This window comes from Mytilus trossulus, chromosome 4 (genome assembly GCF_036588685.1).
Source record: "Mytilus trossulus isolate FHL-02 chromosome 4, PNRI_Mtr1.1.1.hap1, whole genome shotgun sequence".
In the NCBI taxonomy this organism is placed as follows: Eukaryota; Metazoa; Mollusca; class Bivalvia; order Mytilida; family Mytilidae; genus Mytilus; species Mytilus trossulus.
The window spans coordinates 15,355,553-15,374,778 of NC_086376.1; the positions used below are offsets into that span (position 1 = coordinate 15,355,553).

The 19,226-nt window shown below is 32.2% G+C and overlaps 1 protein-coding gene across 1 annotated transcript; it reads right to left on the minus strand.

Annotated features, from left to right (window-relative positions):
* Nucleotides 1-8,749: 8,749 nt before the first annotated feature.
* LOC134714746 (leucine-rich repeat and fibronectin type III domain-containing protein 1-like protein) lies at nucleotides 8,750-12,863 on the minus strand. The gene has a single exon (XM_063576264.1). It carries the CDS (start codon nucleotides 12,592-12,594, stop codon nucleotides 10,996-10,998), a length of 1,599 nt encoding a protein of 532 aa, XP_063432334.1. The 5' UTR covers nucleotides 12,595-12,863; the 3' UTR covers nucleotides 8,750-10,995.
* Nucleotides 12,864-19,226: the final 6,363 nt, after the last annotated feature.

Here is a 19,226-nt window from a genome sequence, read left to right on the forward strand (position 1 = left end):
TACAATATAGCGTCAATTATCGATGATAACAAGGTATAGTTTATTATCGATATGATCATGATATTGTCTATTATGGAATCAACCAGATATCGTCTTTTATCGATGCCAAAGAGATATTTTCTATTATCGTGCCAACAAGATATCGTCTATTATCGTAGCAAAGAAATGTCGTCAGATATAGTCTTTTATCGATGCCAGTAAGATATCTTCTACTAATTTCGTCTACTATCATAACAACAATTAAGATAGTGTTTTCTAATGTGTCAACGAGAGATCTTCCAGTATCGTACCAACAAGATATCTTCTAATATCATGGCAATAAGGTATCGTCTTCAACTTACACTTTTGAAATATCATTCCAAGAGCAAAAAAGTCCGATTTGCTATCAAAAGTATTAAGTACAGCTATCTACAATCTATTGTATCCTGTTGGCATCGTTCTACCGTGCGATAGGATCAGGAAACTATTCGTTCTTCTGTGCATTTGAATTATATGATTGACTATTTGCATAATAATTTTCGTAATATATTGTTATTGCCATCTTCAGAGATATGTATTAAAGGAAATCAAAATAAATGCAACAGGCTAACATATTTGAAGAATTGAGAAAACCAGCGATTTCCATACAATTAATAGCAATCAATAGATCTAGCATTGTAACCAACTATCAAGTTGCATTTTATTCTTCAGAGAGATTCATTAGCCGATGAATCGACGACTTTCCTTTTTATTTAATATAACAATACTTTAATATGCCGAAAGGGTATTGTGTGGAAATAGTATTAGTGTAATTCAATTGATTGAAAGCAGCATGCTAGAACAAAACAAATTAATAGGAATGATTTTGAATAATGGAACAAAAATCTTTCCATGTATATTGCTATATAAACTTGAGGGATTTACCTCTTTACACACTACGTAGTATACAGTTAAATAAATCGTCTATCAGGCTAATGGAAACAATACTTACTTTAGACTTAATTAGACAACACAGATATGTCAGCTATTGTTTAAGTACTGAAATCTGATGTTAAGCAGAATTATATTTACTCAAAACGGATTCTTATCAATAATTCCGTCTGGCGATCATAAAGCCATTATAAAACTTGATATAGTAGCTTTTCAAAATAATCAATAGATATTTGTGCCTTATGCTGCTCTTTTTCTAATTGGTATTGATTCTATTTGATATCAATTATCCCAGGGGAAAACTAGTTATCTTTTTTTAGATTGGTTATCAGCAGTTTGTGAAGAACTCAGAATAAAACGAGCATTAAACTGACTTTTCTCTCCCAATTTACACGGTTGAACATGTTAATCTGGATTGCTGTCATATTTGTCCAATAAAATAAGGATTAAACTGTAATTCTAATGCAGTCACTGTATTACTACTGTATAACAAGAAATTGACAGGGATTACTTAAAGATTACGTCAAAAGAGAAGCAAAATATACCAAAGGGAAATTCAAACTCATAAGTCGAAAACAAACTGTCAATGCCATCAACAAAAGTAGCCGTAATTGGATTTTTTTTTGGAGAAAAGTTTAATGATGGCATTTTGTTTACGATTTCAAGTGTAAATAAAATAATCTTCCGATCGTCATTAGCCTATTTTTTTTATTTTTTTTATCTTTTCTGTTTTTGTTTAAAAACAATTTTTGTTGGTGGGAGGGGGTTGTAGTTATTTGGTCGAGCGTTCAACATGGTCTTTATATACATGTACACAACGACCGTTATAATGTACAATTTCCCTGTTTGAGTTTATTTATGCAACGAACTTCTTCTGAAAATGAATAATTGTATGACATCACCTGAACAGGATTTGCCACTAGAAAGGGAACTACTCATACCACATCTTCTTTTTTATATACTTAACAAAGGTCTTAACAATTAATTTAAAGTATCTTCGAAAATAATTTTCATAACTTAGTTGACTGTTGCGGAGTATACTTGTGACTATTGAAGATAATTAAAGGCTGATATATTCCGTTTGTCATATATTTGCTATGACTGTCTTTCTCTCTTCAACTTTGTACTTGTTTGGCTTTATAAATATTTTGATATGCGCATCACTGATGAGTCTTATGAAGACGAAACGCGCGTCTGGCGTACTAAATTATAATCCTGGTACTTTTGATACTATTTTCCTTTTATAACCGAACACTTCATTCAACTTAACACTGATGTGTAATAGATGATGAACTGCTTTACCTTTTCTATCTGAATTCATCACTGAATGGGGTTCATGTGTTGCTCAATATTTGGTATCTCAGTGTTATAATATCCCCTTATATCCGCTATGTAAAGGGAATTTCTGATCACGGTGTCTGTCTTTCTTATTCCGCTTATAATTTTATTCTCTTTCTGGCTTACTTGTTTTGGTTTGTTTATGTCCCTTTGATGAACTTTTAATTTTTTTTTTTTTAGAAATCTGGTAATTTGACGATATGAATATAAGCCCACAGCAATTCTAAATTTACGCATTAGTATCGTGGGATTGCAGTGAAAAACTTATGTCTTTATAATGTTATCGTATTGTACATGTCGTCTATATTACTCTAAGAAACATGTCATTTCATCACAAATGATCGCTTCATTACTACAATATTTCTTTGAAGATCAATCGAAATCGTGAAAAATACATTTATGCACAAATTTGCAAAATGAAAAGAAAATTATATTTGACGTAACAGTTGTCGAAATAATGATCCGTAAAATATCCTTGATTTGAATGTATGTACTGACTGAAGTATTAGGACTGTGTTTCTTTATTCTGCCTATTAACTTCTATTATTTCTGACAGTTCGGTAGATTTCAGAGATTTATTAATCGAATCTACAGTAGAGAAACATTTTATAAAACGTGCAATCATCTTCTGAACCGATGCGTCATGCGATTATCTCTAGATATGTGCTGATGGTAAAGTTCTCTACTGATATATCAAACCAGTCTGGCATTTTCGTATAATACTTCATCTCCATGGAAGTTTCTATAAAAAGCCATCTGGAAAGTTATTTTAATGATTATCGTTGTTTAATTCAGTAAACAAGCTCAATAAATGATCTTCCCAATCTCATCGACTTAACTATTACAATGAACTGAAAGCCTACTTGGGTGGGTTGTGTGAAATTTAGAAAAAAGAAACTAACAGTAAATTATTTCTACAACACAAAGAAAAGAAAAAGGTGATGCCTTGTCTTTAACAATACACCTTCGTGCCAATTTTGCAGTATTTACTTGACTTTACTGTTCTTCCTTTATTCCCGAGATCCTACCATGTTTATGTAATTGTAATTTGAACTTTTAAACTTTTACTTGTGGTGGAATCATTGTTGCTCAATCTTTGGTTTTCTGTGTTGTTTGTCTGTTCGTCTATATCTTCCTTTGGTATTTGTTTTGCCTTTTGTCCTTGACATGAAGTTCTGGTATAGTCCTTTGTTGCGTTCTATATGAAACTATAACACAAATCATTGTATTTAATGTATATACAAAATACAGAATCTGTTATTTTAAAACTATATTTAAACGCTTAGTGTTTTGGGTTGAAAAGAATTTTTAAATTGTTACAGTATCCCTGTGAATGATTACATCGGTTATTTGGTCGTATTTAAGCTGATTTTCGACAAAAATCTATCATGTACAGAGAAGTGGGAGTCATATAGTTAATATGAAAACTTCAAGAAACGTGAATTTATATCAAACTATAAGTATCCAAATGTTGTTTTATGATATATTGGTTTCACGGGTAATTTATTTTCATACATGTTTAAATGAACATCAATTTGTTTCTGTATCTTTATAATATTCCACCAGAAACATCGTAAAGTGAAGCGTATAATCATTACACAAATGTGTTGCCATTAATATTTTATCTATTAAAATCTGCATAAATTACATATGTAAATGGCATAAAGGTCTTTTGTAAACCATTACTTCTTAAAAACTAATTTGCATAAGGACTAAATAGATTAAAGTGCACCGGTGATACCTGAAGACGTTCTAATCCTCTCTCACCTGTATGGATTTAATCTCAGGTATTAAATTTGATCATAAAAGTGTTGAAGCACCCTTTTATCATAAGGACTATATACGGCATGTATGTATAGAGAAACACCTGGTAGAGTTTCTAACGCTCATGTAGTTTCAGATCCAAATTCCAAATATTAAATATCAGTACAGAACATGATCAATAGAATATTTTAAAAGATATATTTTTTTCATTTTATCAACAGCATATATTTTCATGGTTCCGATTAATTTAATGAAATTAAGTGGTTGTTGTGACATATCCATCTGCACTCTATGCAAAATGGTATCTTTCGACTTTGATTTCTATGCAAATTGATGCATTAGTAGAACGTATGTGTTCCCTTTTTCGTGTTTCATTTAAGGTTAACATATTCATTGTGTTTGCACTGAAGTGCTGACCACTGGGATGGTAATACCCTCGGGGACGTAACGTCCACCAGCAGTGGCATCGACCCATTGGTGTAAATAGTCAAAGGTAACAGGCTTGTAATTTAATACGCCAGACGCGCGTTTCGTCTACATGAAACTCATAAGTGACGCACAGATCAAAATATTTATAAAGCCAAACAAGTACAAAGTTGAAGAGCAATGAGGACCCTAAATTCCAAATAGTTGTGCCAAATACGGCTTAGGTAATCTATGCCTTGTATATGAAAATCCTTAGTTTTTCAAAAAAATCATAGTTTTGTACACAGGTTAAAAATGACCTTATAATTGATATGCATGTCAACGACGAAGTGCTGACTACTAAAATAATAACACAATGTTGACTTATGTACCCCTGTTTTGGACATTTTTACCAATTGTGTCTGTTTTGTTTGGTTCAGGCATCGTTGTTAATAAAACAAAATGCGAAAAAAACAATGAAGCCGGTAGGAAGGATAGAGACATATTAATTTATACAATACGTTTTATGATAAAGACTGCAGTTAAAATTTTAGTGGTTTACGAAGCCACACATCAGGTTATAATAAAAAAATCATTGAGAAAGTGTGACCACATAATTTTAATGTTATAATTAGAAAAGCATTGAGAAAGTGTGACCACATAATTTATCTATAACAGATTACTGATAAAATGCTGAGGTTAATTTGTAGAAATATCGCAAATCTGGGCTTATGTCTTAGAGTGATAATGGAATTTGATGCAACTGTCATACAAGTGAGAGGTTTAGCTAACTATAAAACCAGGTTAAATTCACCATTTTGTAAATAAGAAAATGACTGTACCAAGTCAGGAATATGACAGTTTTTATCCATCCGTTTGATCTTTTCATTTTGCCATTTAATTAGGGACTAACCCTTTTGATTTTTCCTCGGAGTTCAGTATTTTTGTGATTTGACTTTTAATACAAAAATATAAGTATTAAAGGAACTTTAATGGTGTAATCCGCTGTAACACGAAACAGGCTATACCAAGTATAGCTAGTATTGCTAAATATCCCCATGATCGAACGGATAGATCTGCATCAATCAGTCAAACGAAACGAATGGATATAAAGAGTTAGTTGCATTGCAAAAACATTCAATTAGTTCGTATGGAATTTATCAAGAAAGAAATATCCTTCCCTAAAGACTCTTAAGCAACTATTAATGTTTATTTGGTTTCAAACTACTAGATTTAATGAAACCTGTATACGATGAGTATGTATCTTAGAACGCTATTAATCATTTTCTCCAAATACAATAGATATGTCCAGGTCAGTATTTTATATTTTGTTATCAGTCAGTTTTTCAATGTTTCTGGTCATTCTTTTTCTCTTAATTATAAACTTCATTTCCATGATCAACTTTATTACAAGGTAACAGCTTTGAATGTCATTCTATAAAATGTAAAATACTCCGACATCTGGTTTCATGGAGGTTATTCAGACAAAGTATGTAAATTATTGTTGAAAACTATAATAGACTTGTAATAAATACAATCTATGCAAATTCATTAACATGGGAAAACAAGGCTATTATTTTTAAATTATTGAATATGAATCTTGAAATAGATTGTCTATGATTACCTCTATAAGTTGGCATGTTTTATCGATATGATTATATATATTGCAGCTGTCTGAAGAAGATAACAATTCTTGTTAAATGTTGATCGTACACTCACCAGAGATCAGCCAGGTACTTAATACTGGACAATTAGCACGGACAATGGACTGTAAAGGTTAGCTATGGGTCAGTTAGTGATGACATGTAACTATCAACATCTTTGACGGGTACAAATGTTGGAGTTATTAAGCTTGTTTGATCATACATATTTGTAAGAGTCAGGTGTGAGGTTAGTTAGTGAACAACGACCAAGGTTGGCAATAACTTAATGCAATATTTTCCATTAGATATAGTAAGGCAGACAACAACATGACCAAAAGACAAAGAAAGAAAGACAGACACCATATCATGATCATTATACAAAACCAAGAGAGAAAGAAACCAAGACAGCACATTGATCAAAAGATAAAGATATTTGGGTAATACCATGAGCAAGAGACTAAGAAAGACAAACAACACCATGAGAAATAATAGCTTGTATCGTGACTGAGAAATGTATAACAGACGGCACCATGACAAAATCAAAGTATTAAACGTACCATGACCACAAGACATTGAAACACAACACCATGCACAAAAGACTTTGAAAGCAAGACAGCATCATAAGACATAGAAAACAAAACAACACCATGATCATCAGACAAAGAAAGTAGTCAACACCTTTACTATTAGACAAAGAAAATAAGACAAAAACATGATCAAGAAACAGAGAAAGTAGGACAAAACCATGAAACAAAAACAAAGAAACTAAAACAAAACCATGACACAAAGACAAAGAAACTAGAAGAAAACCATGACACAAAAGACAAAGAAAGTAGGACAAAACCATGACACAAAAGAAAAAAAAATGATTTTTTAAAAGTTCACATAAAAACTAATGATTGAAAAACACGAACCCCATTATAAACCTGGGGTGACTACACGAGTTTTCGAGAAAACAGCAGTTCAAGCAAAGGTATTGGCTTCGACTGACACGCAAAATTCTGGCAATTAATCGTATAAAATTGATAATCAATAGTTGACATACAAACCTGTCCATCTTTTTATTGTAATTTTAAAGTGAAATTTCATACAAATCGAATTTAAATAAAACATATCTCAGACAGATGTTAAAAACCTTATAGTTCAATAAAATATACTCTAAAATCAATTGAAGAGTCACTGTCATCTCTTTGAGGTATTATGCGCGGGAATAAAAGGCAATTGTTAAAATCAATTTATCCACGTAATATTTCTTTTGATACGGATATATAAATCAGAGTTTTACCATTGACACAGTGATGTTTTTATTCTTGTCTTTGTAACGATCCTAGAAGCGTTAACTTTAAAAGTGATGGAATTGATTTTTCTTCGTAGTATGTTTAATTAGTTGTAATACAGTCAGTTACCACCCACACTAAACAAATTTCCGTATTCTTGAACACATCGTAACTATTTTTCTAACTTTACAGAAATAAAATGTATAATTATACCAAGTTTATTGTTCGTAATCTGACTCTTACATTCAATTAATTAACAGAGCGTTTTACAACTTATATTAGTTCTTTGTTCGGTTGTTCCCAAACACAATGAACTAATACAAATGCTGCTTCCCTGAATGACCTTTGCACAGACTCCGATTTAAATATTCACGACTATTGTAATCACAAAAATATAATTTAGCTATATAGAAATAAACTTTAGCATTTGTGAAGCACATTACTATAATTACATATATGTACGTGGAGATCGATGTTATCAGCTAAAGAGAAATGACTGTAATTAGTCTATATCGTATATCCTGTCGCCTTTGAGGTTGTAATAGGGTCATGACACCGATGGTATAACCTACAGAATAATTACAGTTTTTCTTTAAGATGTATTTCCTTATTGATGTGATTTTAAAGTAACTAACTCTTGCAGTTGTAGTATCCGCTTCGTACCGTACCAGCACAGTCAAAAGTATACCAAACATACACCCATATATCTATTACATCTATAGTATGGTACTACGTTCTTTACTTTGTTTGAAACAAATCAAGATTCAAGTAACCTCCAAACGGATTTAACTCTAAAGATGTGTAATATATATTTTTTCAATTATCAGTAAACTTAGTTTTCTTTTCATCTTTTACTTTTGCATTCAGAAGTTAAAATCTGACAAAAGTTTGTTCTTAAGTATGTATTTAGCTTGTATATGGGGATAAAAGTCTATAGCTATTTAACTAATACTACAACCTACAACATAGTTAAAACAGTAAACACTCTAACCAAACATTGATGTATTTTCAGCACAAGAGATTTAGCTCTACATTGATAGTGATTGTGGTCAGTTTGTAATGTTTGATTTCCAGCCCTTCTCTGATTAGTTTTTATTTTTGACAGGTCTTATCCAAGACATACTACATGTATGAAAACATTTTCGCAACATGAAAGCCGCTTACAAAGGAAAATTATAATTAAATATTGACCATTAGACATTTTAAAAGGGTTTAATATTTGTAGATCTGACAAGATGGTCTAACTACTAAGCACTTGACACAAGTATTTGACTAATAAAACCATATTACTGCTGACATTTAACGACATACAAATAATCCCTCAATAAATCTCTCCATAAATCTCTATACAGAACTGTTCATCCTGTATCTGTCCTGCCACGAATTATAATAGGCTGAAATACAACACAAAAATGTCGTTTAAAGATCATTTATTTATCACATAGCTCGTTTTATGCTGAATGGTGAAATAAATAGAATAACTTTGTATATAAATTCTTTTCAGCATAAAACTAAATACGTGTATAGAATATGAAGTATCATTTGACAATATAAAATAATCATCTACCAACACGTGGGAATTTGTCCCCAGTCACACTATCTAAGTCTTTCATACTAACAATATAATAATCAACTGACACGTCCAAACTTACAATAATCAACTGAACCTTTCCATGTGCATTCACCCTTCCTAAACCTTTCATTCTATCACGAACTCTCTTTTTATCTTACATGCAGCCCTATCATGTGTGAAACGTATACATTTCTCACCAGACAAATACCAAACATTTTGATGGATATTTTACAAGAAATGTTGCTTCAAATAACATCTTTTTATACACATTCTGATTTATAAGTGTAGCACTTTTGTGTAATCTGCAGTCACGAACAAATAAAACAATATTTGTTTACACTAAGATTATTCTCAATTGAAAAAACATATCTAATCATATTTTAAAATTTGAGGACCACATTGTATACCATAGCTAAACACATTAAACTATCATATTACAAAAATACTGTAAATTACACTTTAATTAAAATGATGAAAAGATACATATGAATTAACTATCGGCTGATTCTTTCTGACAGTTCAAACTAATACAATATTGGACCACCTTTTTAAAATGTATGGTCCATCATATATAACAAAGCCCAACATATCTCTTTGTCATATAACCTTTAAATATGTGGAAATTAACCTCTCTTAATAAAAACATTTATGTTAAAAGTAAAAAAATGTTTTCATTCTCTGTTGAAAATATAATATTGTCACTTCTCCTTGAGTGTTAAACAATTAAGATCTACCCTGGAGAAAAAAATCTTGATTTAAACTTATTTGACCCGACTGAATGGACATGTACAATGTGAAAAGTGAAATATAAATACCTTTTTAAACAAGTGAGAAAAACAATATTATACTTCAGATTGACCTTTTATTACCAGATATTTATCTCAATAACTTGTTTTGTGTTGATAAACTTGTTTCCCCTCAATGTCAACATTTGTTTAGCAGACTTGTAGTCGGCTTTAGTATAATAAGACCAGGAATGATTTCAATCAAGGCTACAAGATGGTAAAAATATTCTGTCGTACAGATATGTCTTAATCGATAACATTTTTTGTATATGCAGTGAAGAAAAAAGAGAATATTCCCTCAGGGTAAAATGTTAAAGTGGAGAAAAGCAATTTACGAATACGTTGGAGCATTTGATATAGTTATAAGGCTATGGAAGTGATTGGCCACAGTTTTAATTTTACGTCTTTTACAATTATCTTAAGAGTGGAAATCGATGAAGTGATTTTCTTCAAGAACAATACCATTCTGTTCTGTTTTTGACACTTTACACCAAATAGTGTTTCGACAGATGCATTTAAATCAAAATAATGTGCTCCGCGTGTTTACAGAGCATTAGAGTAGAACTGTACGATTAGCCCGTAACAAATGAGCAGAGCTAGCGGGATGTAGTGATTCTCTTGACGATAAAACTATTAACTTCGCATAAATCCACGGAAAAACAATCAAATAAGCAGCCATTAACATATTAGGCTATTGATTTTTTAGGAAAACTTATTTAGGAGACCATAAATAAAATGGAGAAAAAGGTTACAGCAGTTAAATAAAAATAGCCATTAAATATTTCCGTCCACTTATCATCATTTAGTTAGAAAAATGTAACGTGAGAAAATTTGTTACGTTAATTATGAGAATATATATAGGTCTCACATTAAATTTACAATGTACACACAATTATTGTCTACTGTATAAACAATATTAACCAGCTGACTAGAATAAGAGTTCCATAGTGCACATACTTCATTAACTAAATAAATACACAGTTTATAAGTACATGTACGTTTAAGAATGATGTAAGTATGTTAGGACACGTTCCGGTCATCAATCAATGTTTATGGCCAGTAAGACTGACATTCATTTACCCTTATAGCCGGTTGTTAAACTTAAGATATGACAGTATGAGTGCCGTAAATTAATAATCCTCCACAATAAATTAATTTTTTTGATGAATGTTCGACCATCTATTTGTATATATGTGCTTTATCCTGACTAGAATTTTGCACCTCATATATTACTCCGACAAAGCACCTTTCAACAGAAACACATTTCCCTGAGGATTGAGAACCGAATTTCTTTCTCCTGTTCAGATATTATTTTGTAACATTTTCATATGCTCTGTTCGTGCGTCAACAATTATATGATTGTTTGTCTGTTTTTCCTGTAATTCATTCTGAGATTTGTACATAAGATTATGATTATATCGGCGATTGACGATGTGGAATATGGCGATACATGCCAGTAATGTCAATAAGAATGTTCCGACGACGGCACCAATGATGTCGGTCAATGAAAATCCTCCTTCAATAGTCGTTTCTCTTTTCATGCTCATTCCAGATTTACTCGCGTTTATAACAAATGTATCATCTTTCGAATTTTCCGTTTTCTTTGGCGTTTCAGTTCCAAGGAGGATCGGCTTTTCTGATTTTTCCAGAATGTCTGATTTTTCATTATTGTTTGATTTTGATATTTTGTCTAATTTTTCCTTTTCTTTTGATTTGTCTTTTTCCAGCGTTTCAGGATCAGGGATTAGAATTACTTTTGTCGGTGGTAAAGTCGGTGGGGGTGTAGGTTTTGGTGTATTTATTATAAATTGATCTCTGGAATATTTCGGCGGCCATACGACATTAAGGGAGAAAGTTACATTCCCTGCTGGGTTGCTAGCAACACATTTGTACACCAAATCTTCGGTTGCTTGAGGATCGGATAAGTACAGAATTCCGTAATTGTCATTAGAATCTGACTTAGCTTTTGGTTTGAACGTTTCTACTTCGTTTCCTGGTTTTAGCCACTGAATTGTCGGGACTGGGTCTCCTGTAGCTACACAGTTGAGTTTCCCTACCTGCTCCTCAAATATGGCATCTACTTTTTTGAAAACTGGTAATTGACAACGGAAATCCTCGGCGGATAACTCGTTAAAGTTTTTGGCTCTGAGTCTTGATGGCGTGCGACAGGATGGAGGATCTACTCCAGTAAACATTTTTAAATTGTTCTTGTAAAATTCAAATAACCAACCTACCTCACAATTACAATGAAGCGGATTCCCAGCAAGTCTTGTATGGCTTAATGTTCTAAACACATACAGCCAATCTATTTGGAAACTCTCAAACTTATTCCCGTCCAACCACAAGTATTTCAATGTCCTGTTCATTGGTCTTATAACTTCCAGTGATAGTTGAGAGATAGCACAGTTGTGGAGATATAACCCCATTGTCCGTAATCCAACAAAGGCGTTTTTTGATATTCGCATTCCTGGATTATCATTGAGAAATAAATGTTCCAGTGTGAGACCACGGAACGAGTAATCTTCAATGACTTTAAGACGATTCTTACTTAAATCGAGCCATTGTAGCTTGGTCAAGTCTGCGAATGTATCCACTTCAATTCTCTCTATTCCACAACTACTGATGTAAAGATGTTCTAATCTTGTATATGAAGAAAAGTTACTCCTGAACAATCTTGGCGTTAGGAAATTGTTTTCATTCATGTTAAGTTGCACAGTATCAGGGGATACTCCGCTTGGAATAAACGGCAGATTTTTCCTCGAACAAAAAACATTATCACTCAACGGTGGACAAAAACAAATCCCCGGACAAGCCGAGGACACTAATCTGCTACATCCTAAGAATATAAAAACAAGTTCTAAAATTGTTTCATAAACTTTCACATTAATGTTATGAAACATTGTTGACCCAAATTGTAGTTGATTTCATTTCTATTTAATAATATTCCAAGTAAATTTCCAACGAGAGCGTGCATCCTTCATCGTTAACGTTTCTCTGTGTTATGTATAGATTAAAACAGCGACCTCTATCGGGGTATTTATAACTGCACAGTCGAATGCTCTTGGATAACGTTATTTCAATCAGATACTACTTTCCCTTGAATTTTTTATCAGGATTATCAGACTTGCTATAATTATATAAGATATGAACATTTGTAAACAATTTCTGCGTCCTATCGTCTGCTGATTTGTAAATATTTTCGTTAGAAACAATGGAAGTCATTCTATTGATTTCCCTGTCAACATACCAGGGTTATTTGAGGATAACATTTTATTCATTTTACAGTATAGAATTTAAAGTAAGAATTGTTATTTGACGTGTTAATGATATAAACTTTTCATGTTGAATAACTCAAAACAGAAAAAATGCTTCACAAAATTTCGTATTTTTTTGCTTAAATTAAGCTACTTTCAAACAACAAATGAATTTAAAATAAGAAACAACATTTGACGGGTGTCATGTTGGAAAATTTAAGATTAAAAATGCCTTTCAAAACTTCTAGAATTTCTACTTGAATTAAACAAATCATGGTTTTTAAACCGATTGATTTTTTATTTTATTTTACATTCGTAATATAAATAATCAAATGGAAGCTGAAGATTCCCTCATTTTGCCCGTAACTTTGCACTGCAATCTGCTTTTAATTGGATGTTTATATTAATTCAGTAACATATTTGTGATCAGCCGACAGCTGTAACTGTCATTACGAGATCTGATTCAGTATATATATAAAGAATTAAAAGATGGTATCATGTACCCTCAAGTAACATGTATTGACTTATAGATTTAAAATCATATGTAAATATTTATATGGATGACAGGAGCTAATATTTGTTTAAATATTAAAACTTCCAGATTAATGATATCGGTATGTTTAAATGATCTATATTACAGGCGGTTTAATAGTTTTGATATTTATCAAATAATTTTCAAATTTTAGAATTAATGAATTTAATAACCAATGTAATGATAATAAAATTAAATGTATCATTGATAATTTTTCAGATACGTTTGGTAGTGGTAAGGAAATTTGAATTTTAAGTACTACTATACTGCATTTTATTTAGAAGATATTTTTCTTCATACATTTTCTGTAAAAAAAACCAAAATCTTCTATTGAATTGTCGAATATGTATTTATTCAAGTTTGATTATTCAAATACACTTCAACATTTATATTAAAGGTCTATCAAGTTATTTGATTGTCAAATCTCCGCATATAAAATCTTCAGTTAGAGTATAAGACATAGTTATAATAATCTACGAGACAACTATATAAATGCACCAAATATAAAATATGTTACAGTAATTGAATATCTAGAAAAAAAACTATGTAGGGATCCACACGCTTTTATATCTGTCAAACTTATGTAGAAAAATAACACAAAAGGACGAAATAACTAGGATATGCACTAAGGACAAGATCATCGTATTAAAATGAAGCCACATACCAGTATATAGCGCTTGCGTAAGATGAATTTACCTCTAAATTGATATGATGTATATAGAAACTGTGTTAATTTCTGGTCAAAATTAATATTTCCTTTGGAAGATTGTCGATGAAAACAAGATGCATATACTCCAACGGTCCGGATAGTCTTAAGTCGTCATTAGGTCTTCATTCCTAACAGTCCTTCCTTGGTCGTTCTCTGAATACAAAAAAAAACACTAGAAGAAACACAACGGACACAATAAGTGGGATAAGAACGGCTGGTCATTCCACAAAAGCAACTTACTTTGTGCATATCACTTTTTACGATAGAAATCTTAAAGCTTAATAAAACTTAAAAAAGTTTTCTGTCTACTGATTGCCTGATTGATTGATTGGTGCGTAACGCCACTTCGGTACTATGACGTTATTTCGTGGCGGTCAGCTTTTATTGGTGGAGAAATCTGAGGAGATCCATACCGATATCTGTCTATAAATGTTTTGCGAGATTAACTCGAAACTATAGGCTTTCTTACATTATATTTACAGCTATTTTAGGTTTCTGATTGCATTTTCATATTAGTTTTTATTCCAGGTAATGCATTTTACAATTACTATTGCATGGTATAATTTATGGGCACCTGTGCACAAGTATAATTATCGGTATTACATTTTGATGAAATGGCGTTAAATTTGAAATGATACGGAGAGTTACTTTAACTAGCTTTTCTATTGATCAGAAAGAGAACTTTCCTTTTTCTGAATTTGAAAGTACAACATCAATGAATACAGTGTAGCCAGTTTTATGTGTTAGATTTTTTTTTTGCAGAATTTTTGAAGAATTTTGTAATCATGCATGGTTCTTATCTAACTACATTCCTATTAAATATTTATTTTATCGGGTTATCAGGTTATGCATTTTTTATTCGTACCTGTCTTTTATCATATCATATGTCTGTTATCATATAGATTTGTCACGATTCCACAAAAAAACAGCAGACCTTTGTCAATAACACCGATAGTCATCAAAGATATTTGATAAGTCGAATCAATGTTTCCTTAAACTTGAGCACTGATAAACTTTGTGTCAGTGTACTAGTAATTTAAACCGATCAAAATTAAGATTAACTTAACATAAAAGTATTAAAACGACGACAATTCACACGTTGATCTTCTCTACTTATTAATGTTGCTGGGATCCTTCAGGACAATTGATTTCAAAATAAGGTTCCCCTTCCCGTCCGCTTCTTATACAGCTTCAAAATAGACTTCTTTTCTGTGACATTTGGTTTCTTGTGCAGAATTGTCTCATTGGCAATCATATCGCATCTTCTTTTTTATATTGATCTCAGTAAAAGAATGTTAAATGCATGTAAAGGGATAATCAATATATGCAAACCAAAATAATAATGAGCAGATAAATGTATTGTTATAAACATGCTCTCTTCAGTAATCATTTTCTAAATATGGCTATACTTGAACTATTTTCTGTGTTTTATCATAACGAATATTGTTATTGTGTGTTTCCTGCTCTGCTCTTTACATAAATTAACACCATGTTCTTTTGTTCGCTAAATGAAGAACCCTCTTAGCTATGCAGGTGATTTTTTAATTATCACCAATCGTGTCCATGCTGTATTGTTTGCGGATCTTGGTATTTTAATGCTTTATTGTTCGGATTTTATTTTACCAATAACATTTTCATAATTCTATTTTTATCAGTGCAAAGCCTCTGCTACTTCAAAATATTTTAACCGATAAGTGTTTTATTCATTAAAATGAAAAATGTGTTTTAAGCTATAGGTCAATAGTTCTTAAATTCGTAGCTTAACCATAAATCGTTTGATAAGGATCTAATCCTATTTAGTTAATGTGAAGGAATTCACACTCTGCCATAACAATTTACGATATTAAACACCTATATATCTGGAGAATACGATTATCCGGACTGTTATGATACAATGTCATTACGAAGAGACTGACACAATCAGTGAAAGTCCTGCGGTTATTTATCTGTATACTATAAAGTATAATTGACCATGAAGGGATGTAACAACGGTCTCTATTGTCCGGCTGAATTAAAGGGCGTCTTAAATGGTTGTCTGGTGTATTTGAGGGATGATTTATTGAACGGGTGGTTGCGTGTGCAAATTAAATGTTGATTCTTTTATTCGTAAAAGCACATAATGTACTGTTCATCAATACTGTTGAGTTTTATAATTGTATTCAGTCGTTCATCCACGTACTAATAGTTTAAGGAAATACCATACATTTTTAACCATTAAAGGTTAGATGTGTATTCAAATGTAATAAACAAAACCACACCTTATATCTATGAAACATTTCTTATTTGAAAATTCGTGCCTTAACGAATAGTACTTTTGTTTGTCATAATAATTGTAGAGTTGTCCCTTCATATTAGTCCCAGCATAACGTATGTCTAGCTTGTCATTTCATCGATATTGTATTTCCAGCTAGATAACGCACATTGATCCTGATAGTAATATTTAAGAAAGAAAGGGAGACTTGTCAGCTTAAAATTAGTTGCTCGCAGTAACATCTTATCATCTTATTTTCTCTTGCGATACAATATCTTTTTTTACTTTATTGTACATATTTCTTCGATTGAAACAATATATAGACACATGACATATAACATTGTTCCTCTTTCGCATCGTTTAAATTTCACCATCAGAATCAACCTACTGATTAAATAGGAATACACATCACTACATCATAAGTATCAATGCACTGACTAGATGGACATACATAACATAACACCATCAGTATCAATGTAATGACTAGCTAGACATACAATACATAACACCATAAGTATCAATGTACTGACAAGCTAGATATACATTACTTGACACCATAAGTATCAATGTACTGACAAGCTGGACATACATTACTTGACACCATCGATCCGTATCAATGTACTGACAAGCTAGATATACATTACTTGACACCATAAGTATCAATGTACTGACAAGCTGGACATACATTACTTGACACCATCGATCCGTATCAATGTACTGACAAGATGGACATATATTACTTGACACCATCAGTGTCAATGACGTGACAAGCTAGACGTACATGACATGACACCATCAGAATCAATATACTGACATGCTGGAAATACACAATATGACACAATCAGTATCAATGTACTGAAAAGCTGGAAATAAATTACTTGACACCATCGATCCGTATCAATGTACTAACAAGATGGAAATATATTACTTTACACCATTAGTGTGAACGACTTGACAAGCTAGACATACATCACATAACCCATCAGTATCAATGTACTGACAAGTTGGACATACATAACATAACACCCGTAGATAATATACAGACAAGATAGACATACTGAACATGACACCATCAATATAAATGTACTAATTGGCTGGACATATATCACATGACACCATCAGTATCATGTGACATCAATGTACTGCCACGCTTGACATACATGACATGACACCATCATCATCAATGTCCTGACAAAATGGACATACATTACATAACACCATGAGTACCAATGCACTGACAAGCTGAATTTACATTACCTGATACCATCAGTATCAATGAACTGACCAGCTAGACATACATAACATGACACCCTTAGTAACAATATACAGACAAGCTGGACATACATTACGTGACACCATAAGTATCAATGTACTGACAAGCTGGACATACATAACATGACACCAATAGTATAAATGTACAGAAAAGCTAGACATACATTACATGACACCATCAGGTCCAGTGTACTGACAAACTGGACATTCATAAAATGACACTATCAGTATCAAGGTACTGACAAGCAATAACAACACGACACTATTGTTATCTAGGTACAGACAAACTGGACATACATTACATGCCACCATCAGTACCAGTGTATTGATAAGCTAGACATAAATAAATTGACACCATCAGTATCAATGTACTGACAACCTAGAAATATTTTACGACATCATCAGAATCAATGTACTTACAAGCTGGACATACATGACAAGACACCATCAGTATCAATGTACTGAAAAGCTAGACATACATAACAAGACACCACCAGTTTCAATGTACTGACAAGCTGGACATACACAACAAGACACCATCAGTATAAATATACAGACAAGCTGGTCATACACAACAAGACACCATCAGTATCAATAAACTGACAAGCTAGACATACATAACAAGACACCATCAGTATCAATATACAGACAAGCTGGACATACATTACCTGACACCATCAATATCAATGTACTGACTAGCTGGACATACATGACATGACACCATCAGTATCAATGTACTGACAAGCTAGACATACATAACAAGAAACCATCAGTATCAATATACTGACAAGCTGGACATACACAACAAGAAACCATCAGTATCAATGTACTGACAAGCTGGACATACATAACATGACAAAATCAATAGCAATGTACTGACAAGCGTGATAGACATGACAAGACACCATCAGTAAAAAAGTACAGTAAGCAAGACATAAATAACATGACGCCATCAATATCAATGTACTGACAAGCTGGGCAAACATGACATGACACCATCAGTAAAAATATACAGACAAGCTAGACATACATTACTTGACACCATCAGATCACGTGTACTGACAAACTGGACATACGTCACATGACACTATCAGTATCAAGGTACTGACAAGCAATAACAACACGATACTATTGTTATCTAGGTACAGACAAGCTGGACATACATCACATGACACTATCAGTACCAGTGTACTGACAAGCTGGACATACATAACAAGACACCATCAGTATCAATGTACTGACAACCTAGAAATATTTTACGACATCATCAGAATCAATGTACAGACAAGCTGGACATACATAACATGACACCATCAGTATCAATACACTGCAAGCTAGACATACATAACAAGACAACATCAGTATCAATGTACTCACAAGCTTGACATACATAACAAGACAACATCAGTATCAATGTACTGACAAGCTAGACATACATTACCAGACAACATCAGTATCAATGTACTCACAAGCTAGACATACATAACAAGACAACATCAGTATCAATGTACTGT

Coding starts and splice junctions, on each gene's coding strand:
- LOC134714746 (XM_063576264.1), bottom strand. CDS start 12,594: ATGTTTCATAACATTAATGTGAAAGTTTATGAAACAATTTTAGAACTT.